Source organism: Peromyscus maniculatus, chromosome 16, assembly GCF_049852395.1.
Source record: "Peromyscus maniculatus bairdii isolate BWxNUB_F1_BW_parent chromosome 16, HU_Pman_BW_mat_3.1, whole genome shotgun sequence".
Taxonomy (NCBI): Eukaryota; Metazoa; Chordata; class Mammalia; order Rodentia; family Cricetidae; genus Peromyscus; species Peromyscus maniculatus.
This window is the reverse complement of record NC_134867.1, coordinates 59,356,485-59,376,478: the sequence shown is the minus strand read 5'-3', so window position 1 is coordinate 59,376,478 and position 19,994 is coordinate 59,356,485. Positions and strand designations below refer to the sequence as shown.

At 42.6% G+C, this 19,994-nt stretch overlaps 1 protein-coding gene across 3 annotated transcripts in view; it reads right to left on the bottom strand.

Moving 5' to 3' along the window:
- Positions 1 to 19,994, bottom strand: part of Wtap (WT1 associated protein) — a 31,191-nt gene extending 11,197 nt beyond the window's left edge. The window contains exons 1-5 of one of the 3 annotated variants that reach the window (XR_013045139.1): positions 19,620 to 19,773; positions 13,471 to 13,508; positions 11,053 to 11,108; positions 4,403 to 4,461; positions 3,003 to 3,130 (exon numbers count right to left, since the gene is read on the bottom strand). Coding sequence is in view for 2 of the 3 variants with exons in the window: in XM_076552878.1 (XP_076408993.1) it covers positions 3,003 to 3,130; positions 4,403 to 4,461; positions 11,053 to 11,108; positions 13,471 to 13,500 (273 nt within the window). In the remaining variant the exon portion in view is untranslated. Of the gene's footprint in view, positions 1 to 3,002; positions 3,131 to 4,402; positions 4,462 to 11,052; positions 11,109 to 13,470; positions 13,509 to 19,619; positions 19,775 to 19,859 lie in introns of those variants that run through there. The other 2 variants (XM_076552878.1, XM_076552877.1) reach the window with 2 other exon arrangements.

The following is a 19,994-nucleotide window of genomic DNA, read 5'->3' as shown; positions in this document are numbered from 1 at the left end:
TATCAAGTGTTCTCATCATGAATTAAAACAATCTTCACAACACTGACTCAGACTAAATCCCAACAGTCAATACTTTTAGTCATGCAAAGGAGGCAAGTACGGCTAGAATAAATTCCCTTTGCGAGGTAAGAGAACACGAGCAAAGTCAAAGACAGTTTAACCTGACTTTAATTCCCAGGATCCGAATGATATGAAGAGAACCAACTCCCACAAACTGTCCTGACTTCCACGTGTGTTGTGTGTCATGAAATGTGTGCACTCAGACCACACTAAATAAACAAAATAAAGAACAGTAAGGGCCAGTGAGAGGGCTCAGTGGGTGAAGGCACTGGCTACCAAGTCTGCTGACCTGAGTTCAATCCCCAGGACCCACATGGGGAAAGGAGAGAACTAATGGCTGCTTGTTGTCCTCTGACTTTCACACTGAAAGCTCACTAAAGATGGAGTCATGTGTGTTTCTGTGTAGGCCAGAGAACAACCCTGAGTGTTAGCCTGGGTGTAAACCTCTGATATTTTCCCTCCACAAAACATCCATTTTGTTTTTAGGGGCAAAGTATCTCACTGGCCTGACACTTGCTGATTATGTCCAGGAAGCCCCAGGATCTGCCTCGCTCCGCTGGCTAGGCCTCCTCAAGGCTGGGATTACAAGCACACCTCCCCATGTCCTTTACCCTACAGACATAATCTTAGTCTCATACTTTTATTTGAAATTACCACCTGCTTAAATTACTCCGATCTTCCTTCCATTTCAACCTTCACTAGGAACAGTTCCCACTAAAGTAGCCTATTATTTTCCTGACTGCTAAATTCAACAATTCATAATTCCTACTTTCACTAAAACTAACTTTTGCCCAGACACTTTTTTTTTAAAGATTTAGTCATTTGGTTGGGTGGGGGGGGGCACATGCCTTTAATCCCAGCACTCAGGAGGCAGAAGCAGGTGGATCCTTGAGTTTGAGGTCAGCCTAGTCTATATAGTGAGTTAGGACTACATAGAGAGAACCAGTCTCAACATACGAAACAAACCCAAAAAGATTTATCCATTTTATTATGTGTTATGAGTGTTTTGCCTACACGTATGTATGTGCACCGCATGTATTCCTGGTTCCTAGAGAGGGCAGGAAAGGGCTTTGGATCCCTTGGAACTGAAGTTACAGTCTGTAAGCTACCATATGGATGCTAGCAATTGAACCTGGGTCTTCTTCTTCAAGAGCAACAAGTGCTCATAACAGCTGAACCGACTCTCTGACCTGCCTCTGATGACTACTAACCACTCTTTACCTAGAGGTTGGTGGTGTGATGGGCAGAAGAGGTTCAGATTACAAGTCCTGTTTTCCTAACACTATGTTCTGTTCTTTCTAAATTCCATCACTTTCACAGTCAGTCTGTCACATAAACTTGATATCCACCTATGATTTACTCTTAAATCCTTCCCTAACAAGATCTACTTGATCAAGTTTTACTGATTGTGCCTCGAGACTATCTTATCACATCCTACCAATTAGGTTATTATATGATGTGCCCTTCTGCCCAGCTGGTTTTTCACTTGGTAGAAAGTGTGCCTAGCATGCACACAGTGGCAAAGACCAGGTGTGCATGTGCATCCTGTGATCTCAGCACTCAGAAGGTAGAGACAGGAATATCACAAGGTCAGTCACTCTCAGTTACTAGAGATTTTAGGGCTGGGCCACATAGATCAAGCATACACAAACAAGAGTGAAAAAAGAAAGAAAGAAATCTACCTTCTACACTCCAGCCAGCTATCTACCCAAAATATCAGTTAATTAACCCCAGGAATCTATTGCTGAAAAATTCTACACTGGTAGCTGGGCATGGTAGCACACGCCTTTAATCCTAGAACTGAGGCAGAGGCAGGTGGATCTCTGTGAGTTCAAGTCCAGTCTGGTCTACATAGGGAGTTCCAGACTAGCCAGAGCTACACAGCGAGACCCTGTCACTGAAAACAAACAAAAATCATTTAAAATTAAGAAAAAAACCTCTTGCCGTTACTTATATCTAAGATAAAACCTAAGTCCTCAAGCCCTTAATTACTTTTCAAAACTCCTACCCAAAATTCCAACTTTACATGCCCTTCCTGTTTTTTTGGTTTCCAGGGCTGCCTGCAAAGCCTCACCTCTGAACTGTAACTACAAGAACAATGTTGTACTATTCAGGGGAAAGGCATAAGGAATAGGACCAGGGCTGGAGAGACAGCTCAGTGGTTAACAGCACTAGTTGCTCTTACAAAGGACCTAGGTTCGGTTTCTGGCAATCATGTGGTAGCTAACAACAATTAGTAACTCCACTTTCAGGGGGATTCAATGCCGACTACTGGCCTCCACAGGCACCAGGCATACATGTAGTGCACAGACAGAAATGCAGGCCAAAATCTCATACACACGAAATAAAAATAAGCCAGGTGGTGGTGGTGCACGCCTTTAATCCCAGTACTCGGGAGGCAGAGCCAGGCAGATCTCTGTGAGTTCGAGGTCAGCCTGGTCTACAGAGCAAGATCCAGGACAGACACCAAAGCTACACAGAGAAACCCTGTTTCGAAAAAACAAAACAAAACAATAAATAAATATTAAAAATATTACCATAAAAAGTTAAGGTAAACAAAAAAAACAAACAACAGCAAAAAAAATGCAACCCAAAACAAAATAAAAACCTAAAACAAAACTCAAAACCAAAATGGTGACAGAGTGAGTACCACCACCACAGTTCTTGAGCAGACACGGTGATCTAAAGAGCCACCGTGTAAACAACAGCTGGGGAGTCGGCTGGAGTAGTGCAAACTGTCTAGGTACAGAAAAAAAAAATACCCGAACTGTCAAAGCTAGGAATCAAGATGAAAGCAAGCATCCCAGACCCTTCAGTATTCCCATCACTCCCCACCACCTCGCCCTTAACCAGGTATGCCTTTCTGTTTGCCATGCGCACTATTCACAAATGACCGGGGCTGATGTGGACTCCTAACTAGATTCCAGTGCTGAGATACTTACAGTACACTCTTGCATCTCCTGCTCCTTGGTTGCTAACCGCATGACAAGAATGTTTTCTCTGCGTGCTGACTCCTGCTGCTGCTGCTTTAGTTTTTCTTCAGATTCCCTCAAGCCAGTCACGTCGTTTGCTGAACCAGAGAAGATATCCAAACATTACAAACCTCATTTCAAGACCAAACTGAACTAACCAAGAGAAAGCTGTCTCTGTCAAGAGTTATCAAAAAAAAAAAAATCAATTGCCTTTAGTCTTCATACTGTCTTTGAAACAATGGTACTTGTTCTGATCACGAGACCCCACCCCCAGGAAGCAACAGCTAATGCTCCTCAACCATATTATTACACAGAGCTGTTTCTCTACTTAAATCAGTCCCACCTAAACACAAGAAGCCACACTATCTACACTCACTTATAGTACATTTAATATTTACAAAAATCCCAATAATACATTCGAACCTACTCAATATAACAATGGCACTAACTGGCTTAGCATGGCAGAGCAGTATGCTGTCTTTATCACAACACTCAGGAGGCAGTGGCAAGGAGATCTTAAGTTCCTGGGTATCTTTGACAACACAAAACAAAAGCCACTGACTACATGAACAAACACCATAAACTTTTTTTTTTTGGTTTTTTGAGACAGGGTTTCTCCAAGTAGTTTTTGGTTCCTATCCTGGATCTCACTCTGTAGACCAGACTGGCCTCGAACTCACAGAGATCCGCCTGGCTCTGCCTCCCGAGTGCCGGGATTAAAGGCGTCCGCCACCACTGCCCAGCTCACTATAAACTTTTATAAGCCACATCTATATGAGTAATATAACCACACAATTATTAAAATTTGGGGAGATTCAGTTACTGGACTGGAAAAACTATAGTTGCTATACTTCACAACAGTATGTTATTCTAACTCAAGAAAGTACCAGACCAATAGTTGTTTTAAGGCACAAAGTTTGTTGTTTGGCAGATTTCGGGAAAATCTGTACACAAAGAGCTACATCCTAGTGTCAATTAGGTTCTCAAAAATGGATTACTGCTTCTTTCTGTGCATTGTCCCTTCTACACTAAAGTTCATGTAGTTAAAATTCCTGTGCAGAAGGTAGTTAGGTACACACCGAAAGTTCCAAGCAGGTATAAGTTATCCTACTTGTACTTCATTTACTAAAATCAGGCATGCCATTATATATTAGAATACATTATGTCTTCCTTGGTGCCTAGGGATTTGTCAGAAGAAATCACATTTCAAACATCATCCATTACATTTTCCAGCTCCTACAGTGTCTGGACACATCTCATATAATAAACTGCTTGAGCAAAACTGTATCTGCTTCAACAAAGCCAATTCATATTGTAACAAGTTTTCCAAAGACAACTATACAATCTCCATTTAGGAAGATCAAACTTACAATTAAGGTCTGTGTACTTTCCCTCCAAAGCTTGAACGTATGCTTCATATTGTTTCCATCTAGTAAAAAACAAATTCACGTTAGTGGTTACAATGAAATTACTTTTTATTAAAAAAATCATGCTGGGCAGTGGTGGTGCATATCTTTAATCCCAGCATTCAGGAGGCAGAGGCACGCAGCTCTCTATTAGTTTGAGCCAGCCTGGGTTACAGAGTGAGTTCCAGGACAGCCAGGACTGTTATACAGAGAAACCTTGTCTTGGAATCCCCCTCCTCCAAAATCATACCCACAATCATTAAGAACTGTGTTGGATTATTTTTAACTTTGAGATAACCACAAACATAGTTTAATCAGAAATACACTCATCAGCCTCATTTCTTCTCAATTTACATAAGACAGGTAAAAGAAAATATACCAAGGTAAAAGAACACACATAAATTGGGCCTGGTGGCAACCTGCCTACAATCCTAGTTACTAGGAAGGCTAGAGGATGGCATACTACAGGCCAGTGTGGCAACTTATCCAGACTATGTGATATTAAAACAAAAAGGAGCTGGGGAATGTAGAACATGCCTTTAATCCCAGCACTTGGGAGGCAAAGGCAGGCTGAGTTCAAGGCCAGCCTGGTCTACAGTGTGATTTCCATGACAGCCAGAGCTACAGAGAGACCCTATTCCCACCCCACCCCCCACACGACCAAAAGGGAGCCTGACCATAGTTGATCAGTAAAGCACTTGCCCAGTTCAATCCCCAGGGAAGAGGGGGAGGAGAGGGAGAGGGAGAGGGAGAGGGGGAGGGGAAGGGGAAGGGGGAGGGGGAGGGGGAGAGAGGGAGAGAGGGAGAGAGGGAGAGAGAGAGAGAGAGATATGGGGAATATAAAGATAAGTGTTCGCTATTGTGAACATGTCAAGCATGCCCTCATGCTCTTCTTAGATTCTGAGTGAGATCACACCACATTTGTTTTGATACCACTAATGGTTAAGATTATAAACCGGGCGGTGGTGGCGCACGCCTTTAATCCCAGCACCCGGGAGGCAGAGGCAGGCGGATCTCTGTGAGTTCAAGGCCAGCCTGGTCTACAAAGCAAGTTCCAGGAAAGACTCAAAGCTACACAGAGAAACCCTGTCTCGAAAAACAAAAAAAAACAAAAAACAAGATTACAAAGCAGAATATTCTAGTTTTAGTTATGCTCTCCCCTGAAAAGAGAAAAATGTGCTTAACTGCATGGAACTATTCTTTTTGAAAATGCATGACCTCAAAATAGTATTTTTCCCAGTCTTAAATGATCATGTCCACACTTATGGGGCACAGTGTGATAATTTAATATATGCATGCATACAGTGTGGAATGACCAAAATGGTAATTAGCATTTCTATTTCTTTAAAATGATATTTAATTATTTCTTTGTGTTCAGAATCTTCAAACTTCCCTCTATTTCTTGGTAAAGCAATGTTATGTTTTTGTTGCTGAAGACAGAATCTCACTATTTTATCTTTGCTGGATCTACGTAGACCACACGAGCCTTGAAAGTGATCCATTCTGCCTTGAGTGTTGCCACTGAAGAAGACCCCTGCACAGTGGGGTCTCCCTTCCAGACCCTGGATTAGGCACAAACCACACCCAAATACTTGTTTTCACAGAGAGATCCTTTATTAAGGAGGGAAGAAAAGATAAAGTGACTGCTTTCTGACTCAGGCAGAAAACAGCAGCAAATGACCTTGCAGATATAATTTTCTTTAAGATTTTTAGAAATTTGTTTTTATTTTATGTGCATTGACATTTTGCCAAGGGTCTCAGGTCCCCTGATACTAGAGTTAGACAGTTGTGAGCTGCCATGTAGGTGCTGGGAACTAAACCCAGGTCCTCCAGAAGAACAGTCAGTGTAATTTTTTAAGAGGAGGAAAAGGGAAGGTCTGTGTTAGAATGGGTTAGAATACAATGGGATATTTTGACTGGGCCTGTTAATTAGGTGACCAAAGGAGGTTCTGATTGCTGGACTTTGGTACTTATGCCAGGAATGAGTCTGGCATAGAAAAGTATCCAAATAAGGGAAAAAACCTTGGTGGCTAGCTTTAGGGATGTAATCTAAAGGTTAAGGGGGGGGGGGATGGGGGAGAGGGAAGAAGGACAAGGTCTGCAGAATCACATATTTGAGCAGGCTAGTGTCCCTTCAGCGATTAAAGGCACGAGCCACCATGCCCCGCTGGCCAAGTTGCTTTTTTACCTACAAGAATAGGTTAAAAAATATTTTTCAAGATTGAAAAATGACATCTAATTGGCAAACAACCTGCAGAAATGCCATGTGCTACTTATCATCAGGGAACTAAGGGACATTCCCTGCTTGTTATAGTCCTCTACTCAATGAACAGTCGCCAGCTGCTTTGGTAATCACTACAACTAATAATATAGACTTCCTCAGGCTTGTGTTTGAGCACCTCCTGACAGAGAATACCCTTCTTTGAATGTCTGTCATCGTGCTTATTTTAAGCATTTATTCATTCATTCATTCATTTAATAGGTACATCTAAGTAAAATTTAAATTTGACTTTTTCCCTTTCAGTGTCTCATGTACCTCTGGTTGGCTTCAAACTCACTGCAAAGTTGAAAATGACCTTTGGCTTCTCTGTTTGTGTCCATCTCAAGTGCTGGGATACAGAAACCCCAGATGACATGGTTGGGGATGGAACTCAAGCCCTTATGGATTCTTGACAAGCATTCTACCAATAAAGCTACATCCCTGGCACATAAAATTTAATTCTAGAAGACGATTTATAATCATCATCAGACATGCAATAAAACTAGCTAATCGAGCTGGGCACAAGCCTTTAATCCCAGCACTCGGGAGGCAGAGGCAGGCGGATCTCTGTGAGTTTGAGGCTAGCCTGGTCTACAAAGTGAGATCCAGGAAAGGTGCAAAACTACACAGAGAAACCCTGTCTCGAAAAACCAAAAAAAAAAAAAACCCAAACCAAAAAACCCTAGCTAATCATCTTCTACATAGACACCACTATGAATGCTTATTTTTAGGGCCCCCTACATTTTAGGATACATAAGAGCTCACTGACTATTTAGAAATCAACACAGATTCTTTATGGAGGCTAGAAGAGCTATTTTAGAGGAACAAAAAAATAAATAAAACAAAGCACCTCCCCGCCCCAAACTTCCAAAGCACAAACAGGGACATCCATAAAATGACAGAAAATACCAAAAAAAAAAAAAAAAAAAACTGAGCCGGGCGTCGGTGGCGCACGCCTTTAATCCCAGCACCCGGGAGGCAGAGGCAGGCGGATCTCTGTGAGTTCGAGGCCAGCCTGGGCTACCAAGTGAGCTCCAGGAAAGGCGCAAAGCTACACAGAGAAACCCTGTCTCGAAAAACCAAAAAAAAAAAAAAAAAAAAATGACAGAAAATAAAGTTGGGTGTGGTGTAACCCCAGCAGCAAACAGGTAGAAAAAAGGAGGATCAGGAGTTCAAGGGCATCCTGGCTACAAAAGTATCAACAGTAACAAACAGATGACACATTTCAAAACAAAAACAAACCCCTCAAACCTGAGAAAACTGACTAATTAAACAGTTGATTTAAAATCATGGAGTATTTAAGGAGAAGAAAAACTCACTGAAAAGTTTTTAGAAGAATTTCCTAAGAAGTATATATAAATTGCACACTTTAGAAACTTTTAAAGGTTACTTAGTAGAAACAGTCCTACTTTAACTGTTACTACCATCACTGATTTGGGGGCTGGAGGGATAGAGCTCAGCAGTTAGGAGAGCATAGGCCTCCTGCAGAAGAGCTCAAGCTCCCAGCCCCACATCAGGTGGCTCACAACTGCCTGTAACTCTCCCTCCAGGTGTCCACCACCTCTGGCTTCCAAAGGACCTGCAATCACATGAACACAACCACACGCATACACATTTAAGAATTTTTGAAAGTATACCGATATTTTGTTTCTTCTAGTTGTTAAATCAAGAGACTACAAATGGTGGCAGTGATGCACATCAATAATTCTAATATCTTTGGAGACTAAGGAATGACTGCTTGTGCTCAGGAGTTAAGTCAGCAATAAAGAATCCATTTTGAAAAAAGCCAAGTGGCCTTAGTGGCACACAACTGTAATCTTACCACTGAAGATACTGAGGTGTAGGACTGGGAGTTCAGGCCAGCCTAGGCTACACAGAAAACTGTTAAGATTGATTAGAAAAAAAAAAAAAAAACAAGCAGGCTAACTCAAGAGTCTAAGAATCATAAAGCTACTCTAGTACTGAACTGTAGTAAAGAACTTTAGTATTTCCAGAAAGGAGAGGTGTTTTTGTCAGCAAGAGGACAAGAGTGATAAATCAGATACACAATGGAAAACTGTCCTACATATAGACCTGTGGCAGAAAAAGCAGCAGAGGTTCACAACAGGCTAGCCTGAGCAGCATAGTGAAGGAAGTTCACAACAGACTAGTGTAGTAGTGTAGTGCAAGCCACAGTGGGAAATTACTGAACTCGGCTTGTAACAGAGGCTAGTGCATGCCTGGTGTGAAAGCCCTGGGCTCCACCTCTAGCACTGAATGAAGACCAACCTCTAGGAACAGTGCAATGGTCTCTTCATCTACTCAAAATAAAATCCCCTCTTCTCTCCTTTCCATCTCCCCTGATAAATCTGCTTAACTTAAATAAAGTCCTTGAAAAGTTTAAAGACAGCAAAGTTCAGTAACTTTCATTTAGGGACAGTGAAGCGGCTCAGCAGATGAAGGCGCTTTATCTGACTTTGAGCCCCGGACTCTCTACATGGTGCAAACACAGAACCAACCCCCACAATGTGACTTCTACACGGCCCATGCCTACCCTCTAATAAAGACATGTAGCCGGGCGGTGGTGGCGCATGCCTTTAATCCCAGCACTCGGGAGGCAGAGGCAGGCGGATCTCTGTGAGTTCGAGGCCAGCCTGGGCTACCAAGTGAGTTCCAGGAAAGGCGCAAAGCTACACAGAGAAACCCTGTCTTGAAAAACCAAAAAAAAGAAATGTAATACAAATTTTAAATTCATTTATTTCTTATCTAAAAGTTACCAGTCAAAAACTTATTAACCCAAAGCACAGAAAGAATATATGTAAGCTACGAAAAAACAAAACAACCCATTTTCTGGTTCCTTATATTTAAAATACCATTACTAGAATGATGTGCTTAACTAGCTTAACAAAGTATTTATAACCTAACCATAGAAATTCAGAACTAAGAGGAAGCTTTAAAAATAATTTAATTTTTTAAATTTAGACCTTCAGTCCCAGTACTTGGGAGGCAGAGGCAGGTGGATCTCTGAGTTCGAGACCAGCCTGGTCTACAGAGTTCCAAGACAGCCAGGGATACACAGAGAGACCCTGTCTTGAAAAATAAAAACAAACAAACAATTTAATCTAGGGGCTGGAGAGATGGTTCAGTTGTTAAGAGCAGGCTGCTCTTCCAGAGGACCTGTTTGAGTATGGGCATCCACATGGCAGCTCCTAACTCTAAATCCCGTTTTCTGGCTGCCCTAGGCACCAGGCAGGCAAGTGGTGCACAGGTACACATGCAGACAAAACACCACCCATACACATAAAATAAAAATCATAAAAATCATTCCTTTGGGATGGGCAGTACTGATATGCACCATTAGTCCCAGCACTTGAGAGGAAGAGGCAGGCAGATGTATGAGTTTGAGGCCAGTCTAATCTACAAATTGAGTTCCAGGACAGCCAGGGCTTCACAGAGAGACCCTGCCTTAAAACATGGGGGGGGGGGATATCATTCTTTGATCATAACTCTTCAAATGTTACATAATAAAAGAAAAACAAATATAAGACAAGACAATTGAGCAGGCATGGTAGTACATGCTTGCATCCCTAACATTCAGAAGACTAATTTGGATTTCCAATTTGGGACCAACTTGATTATATGTTAAGACCCTGTTTGGGGTAAAAAACCCAAAAACAACAAAAACCAATATCCATGCCTACTGTTTTTATTAAAACTTATTGTGTGTGAGCTCGCATTTGCCATAGCACACACACATGTGGAAGAGCCCAGGGGATAGTTTTGTGGCATTGTGTTTTTTTAAATCCTTCTAGCTTTATGCAGGTTCCAGGGATTGAGCTCAGGTCAAAGCTAGGTTTGTACAGAGAAGGTCTTTATCTACTGAGCCCTGTGCCTGCTGATTTATTAAGCTGAACATATTCTCTAGCAAGCCATATATTAAATAAACATGTTTCCCATGTAACAAATCTTAGCTCTGCAAGAAAATCTGGTTTCTGTGTCAGTCTAGAAAGCACCTAAGCTTATGTTATAGTTCTTGTTTATATACTGAAGAACCACAGGAAACTGTCCAAAAACCATACGCAGGTTTCTGTGAGTTCAAGGCCAGCCTGGTCTACAGAGCAAGTTCCAGTACAGCCAGGATTAAACAAAGAAACCATATCAAAAAGTAAACAACAACAAAGCACACACCTTTAGTTCTAGCCCTTGGTGGGCTAAGGCAGGAGGATCCTAACTTCTATAGGAAGACTCTGTCTCTAACATAATCAGCAACAACAATAAAAATAAGCAAACCCAAATTTCAGATTTACATTATTACAAAGCAGTCACGGTAAGTTGTCTATAGATTCTTTGAATTTTTGATAAAAGAACATTTTACCTTAGAATCAACTCATCCCGTGCCATAACTTTGAAGTCTGTTTCGCTCAATCGGACCTATAAAGAAAATTAAAAATGGATTGAGTACTCTTCCAGAGTGCAAAGCTGTTTCCACAGGAGCTCTGTGCTGAGCTAGGAAATGCCTCCCAAGCTGGATTATTTAAATGGCTCAGTACTCATCATACTTCACAACTCTGAAAAATAGCCTGACTGTTCCTTTAAACTACAAGTGAGGGCTGGAGACAGCTTCATGGTTAAGAGTGCCTGGAACTCTCCAGAGGACACCAGTTCAGTTCACAGCACCCATGTCAGTCAGGGCGTGACAAATGCCTGCAACTCCAGCTTCAGAGGATCTAACACCCCTTTCCCACCTCGGGGCATCTCCTCAACATACAGAGATACAAGAAACTCAAACAAACAATCACAAAAATCCTGCTAAAAATGAAAAAGCCAAAACAACAAGATTAAAATTGCACACTCCACATGACTCAGTAGTTCCATTCTTTTTAAAAAAAATTTATCTAAAATTTTTAATTTGCATTGCTGTGGAGGTGTCAGATCCCCTGGAACTGGAGTTACAGACAGTTAGGAGCTGCCATGTGGGTGCTGGGAATTGAACCCCGGTCCTCTGGACAAACAGCCAATGCTCTTACCTACAAAGCCATCTCCCCAGCCCCCAGTAGGTGCATTCTTGAGCATTCAGCCCAAAGAAAGTTTATCACGAGCAGCTTTATTTGTGACGGCCCAAAGCTGGGATCATCCAACTGTCTCTTAACAGATAAGTGTGTATAAAACCATGTTAGTTATATTATACAACATTTTTCAGCAGTATGTAGAAATAAGACTATTGATATATGAAACAAATATTTGTTATGCTGAGTGAAAAAATAATCTCAAAAGGACACACACACACATTCAGGTTAGTTAAAGAAACGGAAACAGATTATAATTACAAGGGCCCTGTGGTGACCATTCAGATGCTGATCTTGATTGGTGGTTCTCACACAGAGCTGCACACATGATAAAACAGCACTTGCACATGAAGAGAACATTTGAAAACTCAGAGTGTACCAGTTCCCTAGTTTTTTGAATGAGGTTCATAGAATGTCCCTGAATATTTTTTTAAATATTTATTTATTATGTATACAGAGTTCTGCCTGTATATATGCCTACATGCCAGAAGAGGGCACCAGATCTCATTATAGACGGCTGTGAGCCATCACATGGTTGCTGGGAATTAACTCAGGACTTCTGGAAGAGCAGCCAGTGTTCTTAACCTCTGAGCCATCTCTCCAGCTCCATCCCTGAATATTTTTAAAACTTATCAATTTATAACTTTCCAACAAAGTTTAAAAGTAGAACATAAGCTGAAATTGTTTCATACATTTAGAAGTATTTCCCCCTATTTTAAAAACAAACACACAAACAACCAACGAAGGCTTTATTAATTTCCCTTATTAAAAAGAGAAAATACTGGGCTGGAGAGATGACAGGTGGTTAAGAGCATGAGCTCGATTCCCAGCAACCATGTCAGGTGGCTGTGAGCCACCTGTGACTCGGCCTCCTAAAACACCTGCACTCGTGCACATTTCTGATACGTGTATACATACACACAACTAAAAAGTAAATAAGTAAGTAGTTTTTAAAAAAGGAAAATTCTTGGTGAGGGAGCGCAGCTCAGTGGAGGAGTGCCCGCACACTATGCATGCAGCCTAGCCTGACGCCCGGAAGCACAGAGAGCATTTCCTTTCCAGCGTCTAGTATGAACCAGTAACATCAGTGTTACACTGCAAACCCAGAGCAAGCAAACACAGCTCCTGCACACTCAGTCCTTTACTCACTCCACTTTTCTACAACAGATATTAAATATTTAATGAACAAACACCAAGCTTTCCAACCGATTTCAAAGTCTTCCATAAACTATACTATTCTCTGTAACAAAACCTCAGGGTATATGTAGTGTATCTATACTATAAATGTAATAGCTAAACTCAGTATAGGACTATAGAACTGGGAAATCAAAAGTTAGAAAATCAAAGAGGAAAATACATTATAAGAACTAACTGGCTGTAGCCTTGAAAAATCCATAGTCGAAGGATTTAAGTTACAACCTTGGTGGTTTAAAAAATTAGGAGGGAAAATAAGAGTAAATATAAATATATGTATATAAATTATCTGTAAAAGAAAGTTTAGAAATTGTACATAACGTGTGTATAAGGAAATATTCATATAATTCAGACTAAGAATTGCAGACCACAAGAATACTATAATGCCTTCCATAAGCCGTCATCATTCATTCCAAATTGAGCACATGCAGATATACGTCTAACACTCTGCACCCCCTGATGCAAAGTATCAGGGAAAGGAAGTGAAAAATAAGAACACAAAAAGATGAAGTGAAGCTGCTGAAACAACATACCTTTTTAGGAAGAGGTTCTTCGTTGGTCATCTTGCACCCTAAAAAGGGGGGAAAGTGTTGGGGAAATGATTTTCAGTTGATTTTCTTTCAAACCAGTTATTAGCAAATGTTAATGTGAAATAGTTATTAAAATAGCATTTTATATTTATATACATTCTATCTAGGTAAGTGTTCTATCACTGACTTTAGCCCAGGATAGCTTCAATTTACAAAAAAAAAAAAAAAAAGCACAAAGACACGAGTTAACCTGTAACTTTTAACAAATGTCCTCTTTGTTTAACATCTTTCATTACCATGGTTATGTAACCTTTGAAAAAGCTCCCTGTCAGACCTCAGAGGCAATCTAGGCATGTTGCTGAAGGCCCCATGGGGCAGCACCAGTTAGTCCCCTGTCCTTGACTTCTACGGTATGCTTTTACAGTGACGCAAAATCCATCATATAATTCACCACTCTCTAATAACATTAAATACAATGTTTATCTTAATAAAAATATGCTTATACCACATAATTGCATGTCAAAGTAATCTATATTTCAAAATTAGCTTCTTTAGATATTTATACAAAATTCATTTAACTGTTGCAAAAGATAGGTAACTCAAGAGAACCACCATCTTTTAGAATGAGCCCTAGCAGCAATCATTACTTTTCTTTTTTTTCTTTTTCCTTTTGAGACAGGGTTTCACTATGTAGCTCTGGCCATCCTGGAACTCACTTTGTAGACCAGGCTGACCTTGAACTCGCAAAGATCTCCTGCCTCTGCCTCCCAAGTGCTGGGATCAAAGGCATAGCCTACCTGGCAGTCATTACTTATTAAACCATAAACTTACACTACAGAAAGACAGAAACAGTAATAAATATACCTTAAATAATGTATTACAATACAAGTTGGGGAGCAAATGTACAGAACAGGGAAAGTTAATCTAACAAATATAAAAATCTTTGCCGGGCAGTGGAGGCACACGCCTTTAATCCCAGCATTCGGGAGGCAGAGGCAGGCGGATCTCTCTGAGTTCCAGGAAAGGCGCAAAGCTACACAGAGAAACCCTGTCTTGAAAAACCGGAAAAAAATAAAAATCTTCATTTGAAGATTTTTTTATGAGCACTAACTATTACTTGACTTAGTTTGGGGGCCAGTTTTTTTTTTCCCAAATCTAAACTGATTTTGAAGTAATAATTTATACACAATTAAAAATTGAGTTCTTGGGTTAGAGGGATGGCTCAGCAGTTAACTACTCTCCAAGAGGACATGAGTTCAGTTCCCAGCATCCACATAAGGCAGCTTACAACTCCAGCTCTAAGGGATCCGACACTTCTGGCTTCCAGAGGCAAGCACATGCACACTAGCACACACATCCACAATTAAAGATCAATCTGTAAAAGAGTTCTTCTGGGGCTGAGAGATGGTTCAGAGGTTCAGAATACTGGCTGCTCTTCCAGAGGTCCAGAGTTCAATTCCCAGCACCCACATGGTGGCTCACAACCATCTATAGTGGGATCTGGTGCCCTCTTCTGGCATCAAGTCAATAGAGCACTCATATACATAAAATAAATCTTTGGGGAAAAAAAAGTTCTTATTCTTATAAAACAGGGTTTCTCTCTATGTAGGAGTACTGCTGTCCTAGAACTCCTAGAACCAGGCTGGCCTTGAACTCACAGAGATTAAAGGGATTAAAGGTGTGCGTTACCAATGCCCAGGTGGTTTTGTTTTTCTGTTGTTGTCTAATATTCAAATTTAACCAGGAAACACACACAGTTATTCCTAGGTCCTAGTACTCACAGCAGATTCATCAAAGTTCCCTTACATCTTTAATTTATTTTTTCCATTTTACTTTACTTATCTATACCTACCAAAAATGACAAACTATAAGCCGGGCATGGTGGAACACGCCTCAAATCCCAGCACTCTGGAGGAATAGGCAAGTAGATCTCTGTAGTTTGAGGCCAGCCTACATTGAGAGTTCCAGACAGCCAAAGGTACATAGAAATCTGTCTGAAAATTCTGAACTATTAAAATTTTGACTGAAGAATTTGTTGTATTGACTTTTAAAAGCTTTTTTGTTTTGTTTTGTTTTTTGTTTGTTGAGACAGGGTTTCTCTGTGTAGCTTTGCGCCTTTTCCTGGGACTCACTTGGTAGCCCAGGCTGGCCTCTAACTCACAGAGATCCACCTGGCTCTGCCTCCCGAGTGCTGGGATTAAAGGCATGTGCCACCACCGCCTGGCGCTATTTAATTTCTTAATGAATATTTGAGATTTACAAAAAATGTATTAACTATTTTCCAGTATCAATTTTACATATACTCCCATATGAATTACATATTCCAATCATACCGCCACTGAACCCTGGGTTCTCAAATTGGGTCTGTTGTACAGAAGGAATAAAAATTTTAGGAAAACACTCTAAATGACTACATTGTAAATTACTAGCTTAAATATTCTCCATTTAAAAATCTTTCATGGGTTAGGGATGTAGAGATATAGTTGTAGACCGCAGGATATAAGCACCTGCAAGACCTGGGGGTTGAGCCCTGCAACTGCAAATGAGAGAGAGAGAGAAAAATAGACACACACTTTTGCATTTTGAGTAACTGGGACTTACTGAGTTCCAGGCCAGTCAGGGCTACACAGTGAGACCATCTCAAAAACCAGAAACAAAAACACAAGAAAACATGTAGAGTATGGACAGCACATACAGTTCATTACAGCACTCAGAGGCAGAGGCTGGAGGTTTCAGGTTCTACCTGCAAGGAAGCTGCAGGCCAGCTAGGGCCATACAGAGACATACCATCTTAAAAAACAAAGGCAAACAGAAAAATTCAAACATGTTCAACTTGGCAACCTTCAAGAGGTTTAAAGATAACTAGGTTCTCTCTCTCTCTCTCTCTCTCTCTCACTCACTCACTCACTCACTCACTCACTCACTCACTCACTCTGAGACAGGGTTTGTCTGTGTAGCTTTGCACCTTTCCTGGAACTCACTCTGTAGCCCAGGCTGGCCTCGAACTCACGGAGATCCTCCTGGCTCTGCCTCCCAAGTGCTGGGATTAAAGGCGTGCACCACCACTGCCCGGCTAAAGATGACTAGTTTTAAAATTATGTAAGGGGGAGAAAGCAGCTGGAGAGATGGCTCAGAAGTTAATACTAGCTGCTCTTTCCTAGGACCTGGGTTCAATTCCCAGCATCCATACTGTAGCTCATAACCATTGTAGCTCCAGTTCCAGGGGATCTGACACCCTCTTCTTCCAAGGGCACCACAAAGACACAGAACAGAGACACACATGTAGGCAAAACACCCATACACATAAAATAGAATACACACACACACACACACACACACACACACACACTTATTATAATATATATTTTTTCCAAGACAGGGGTTCTCTGGGTAGCCCTGGCTGTCCTGGAACTCACTATGTAGACCAGGCTAGCCTCAAACTCACAGAGATCCACCTGCCTCTGCCTCTCCTGGGACGAAAGGAGTGCACCACCGCCACCTAGCAATAAGTATATTTTTTATTTCAGTTATTTGTGTAGATCGTTCAGAGATAACATCTCAAATTCAGAACGTCATCAATGCCTAGCTTAGGTTGTGGAATTCAGTTTTAGTTGACTAGGTGCCTAGCATTCCAGATCATAGCACTATGATCCTAAGTTGGGCAACTTAGCAGTCTCTGAAGAAAGGCGAACAGAAGCCAAAACAACGTATACAAGAAGGCATGTATACACCTCCCTGAAATCAACCACAATGGATATAGGAAACCCGTTACCTACAGTGCTGGAGCCTCAGCACTGCAGTACAAAGGGACTAGTGAGAAATCAGATCACAGGCCGGGCGGTCGTGGCGCACACCTTTAATCCCAGCACTCAGGAGGCAGAAGCAGGTGGATCTCTGTGAGTTCGAGGCCAGCCTGGTCTCTAAATCGAGTTCCAGGAAAGGTGCAATTTACACAGAGAAACCCTGTCTAGAAAAACAAAACAACAAAAACAAAAACAAAAACAAAAAAAAAAGAAGAAGAAGAAGAAAAGAAATCAGATCACTATTTCAGTCACATCCGCCTTATTGAACAAGTCACTTAACTCTGGGCTTCAGTTTCTATATAAGCAAAAGTGCTGCAGACCTCTGTGATTGGTGGCATAAAAACACTATACAAGGTCTGTCTGAACACAATCAACAGAAAAAAAATGTAACAGGAGCTGGAGAGATGCCTCAGAGGCTAAAAGTACTGATTGCTCTTACAGAGGTCCTGAGTTCAATTCAACCACATGGTGGCTCACAACCATCTATACATGAGATCTGGTGCCCTCTTCTGGCGTGCAGTCATGCATGCAGGCAGAACACTGTACACAATAAATAAATCTTTTTAAAGAAAAAATATAACAAACATTGGGAAAATAAACTCCACCAACTTCATCTTTAAGGCAGAGAATAATGAAAGCACTGAATTCTAGTCTGATGGAAGAGTCTCACACTATATCCAGTAGCTTATACAACTATGGGAATACTGAAAATTTTTCTCCAAGTTTAGTTAACTACAGGAAATACAAAGTATTCAGAGGTAGAAAGCAGGAGATAATTAAAAACAAGAGTAATGTTTGTTATCTTACATCTTGCTTTGCCAAAGGGTCCACTAAAGTAAACACAGTCTGCTTCAGACTGAAGGACTAGAGCACTCTTGGAAACACATCTGCCCAAATGCTTACACTCAACTTCAGTCACATCAGAAGTCACCTAGTGACTTGCCTCATCAGTTGTTACTGAATGAATAAAACCTAGCCACCTCAAAAATTCGTTTTCAATCGTTTCAAACGTCTACGATACCTATGAGAAAACCTGATGCTCAGCTTTAAAGTAAAATCTGTGATTTTTAAAAAAGATTTATTTTGTTTATGAATGTTTTACAAAACCTGTCATTTTTAAAAGATTTATGTTTATGAATGTTTTGCATGTATGTATGTGCACCACGTGCAGGCCTGGTGCCGCCCACAGAGATCAGAAGAGGAAGTCATAATCCCAGGACTGGAGTTAAGGATGGCCAGGAGCCATCATTTGGGTGCTGGAAATTCATGTCCTTTACAAGACCAAAAAGTGCTCTTAACTGTTGAGCCAACTCTCCAGCCCTAATGCTCAAAAATGTAAGCTAAAGGGGGGGGGGAACAAAACAAACACCAGAATTTGTAGTAACAGATCTGTGATTTCCACTCATCTTTCGAAACAATATTAAATGAAAAGAGCTAGAGTGAAAAGGACGAGAGGCATAAATAAAACTTATGAACACATGAGACTTAGGACTATAGCATGCTCAGCGATCTTCACAACCAGCTAAGAGTGTCTTAGTCCTTTGGGGTTGAATTAACTGACTTCCTCATTATCAAACCAAGAACTGTGGGCTGGGAGACCAGCTCAATGGCAGAAGGCTGGCCTAGCATGCACAAGGCCTAGGATTCCATCCCTAGCCGTCCCCCCGCCCCGTAAGAAAACGTACACAAACACAAAAACTTAGGCCTTTTTTTTTTTTTACTGTGCATTCACTCTTAGGGAAAACAATTTTAAAAATGGTCAAATCAGCCTCACAGAGATCCAAAGCAAGACTGAAAGTTGACGAAAAATTTCTCGAAGCTGTCAAAAAAAAAAAAAAAACCACACAATCCCCGTCCTCACAATGCATGCACTTATTTAAAAATGGAAGTCCACCGGAGAACGTGGCTGCAGTGACAGGCTGCTGCGTGACGCGAAATTCGGTTTAAGGAAAAACCGAGCCCTTCCGTCTGCGCCGGGCAGAACCCGTCGGTACCTCTGTCTGGGTCGCCGGGAACCAGGCTTCGGGGAGGTGGGAGGGGGCGACAGAGGCGGGGAAAGGGCCGGCACGGCCAGTCAGCCCCGAGAGGGCGGCCTCCGGCCTCCCCGCCTCCCCGGCCGCGGGAACGCCCGCCGTGTCCCCGGCCGCCAGGGACGGAAGTAGAATGGCCCTGAGGCGGCGGAGCACCGCGGCGGGCGGCGAGCCGCCCCGGCTAACGGGAAGCCGGCGCGGCCCCAGGCCTGAGCGCCCTTCGGGCCCGGCGTGCGTTCCCCCGGGTCCGGGGCGGCCGCCGCCTCGATTCCCGGCCCCGCAGGCCCTCGCGGTCCTTCCCGCCGCCGGCCGCACCTACCTTTCCAGCCCGAGGCTGCGCGGGCGCCGCCAGTCACATAGGCCGAGGCCGCGCCGCAGCCGGCCTCCCCCCCGCCGCGCGCTCCTCCCGCCGCAGCCCCGGCGATCGCCTTTATTTGCGGGTCTCGCAGCCACAAAATGGCGCTGAAGGAGGAAACCAGGCCCCGCCGCCGGCCCCGCCCCGCCCCGAGCGCGCCCCGCCCCGAGCGCCCCGCCGCCACCCCGCCCGTGGCCCACTCACCCGGGACGCGCCTCTCGGCCGCGGCCCCGGCCGCCCCGCCGGGCGCCTCCGGCGACGGGGAAGAGGCGAAGGGAGGCCGGCCGGCCCGCCCGCCCGCTCGGGGCCTCGGGGTGCGGGGGAGCCGCCGCCGCCGCC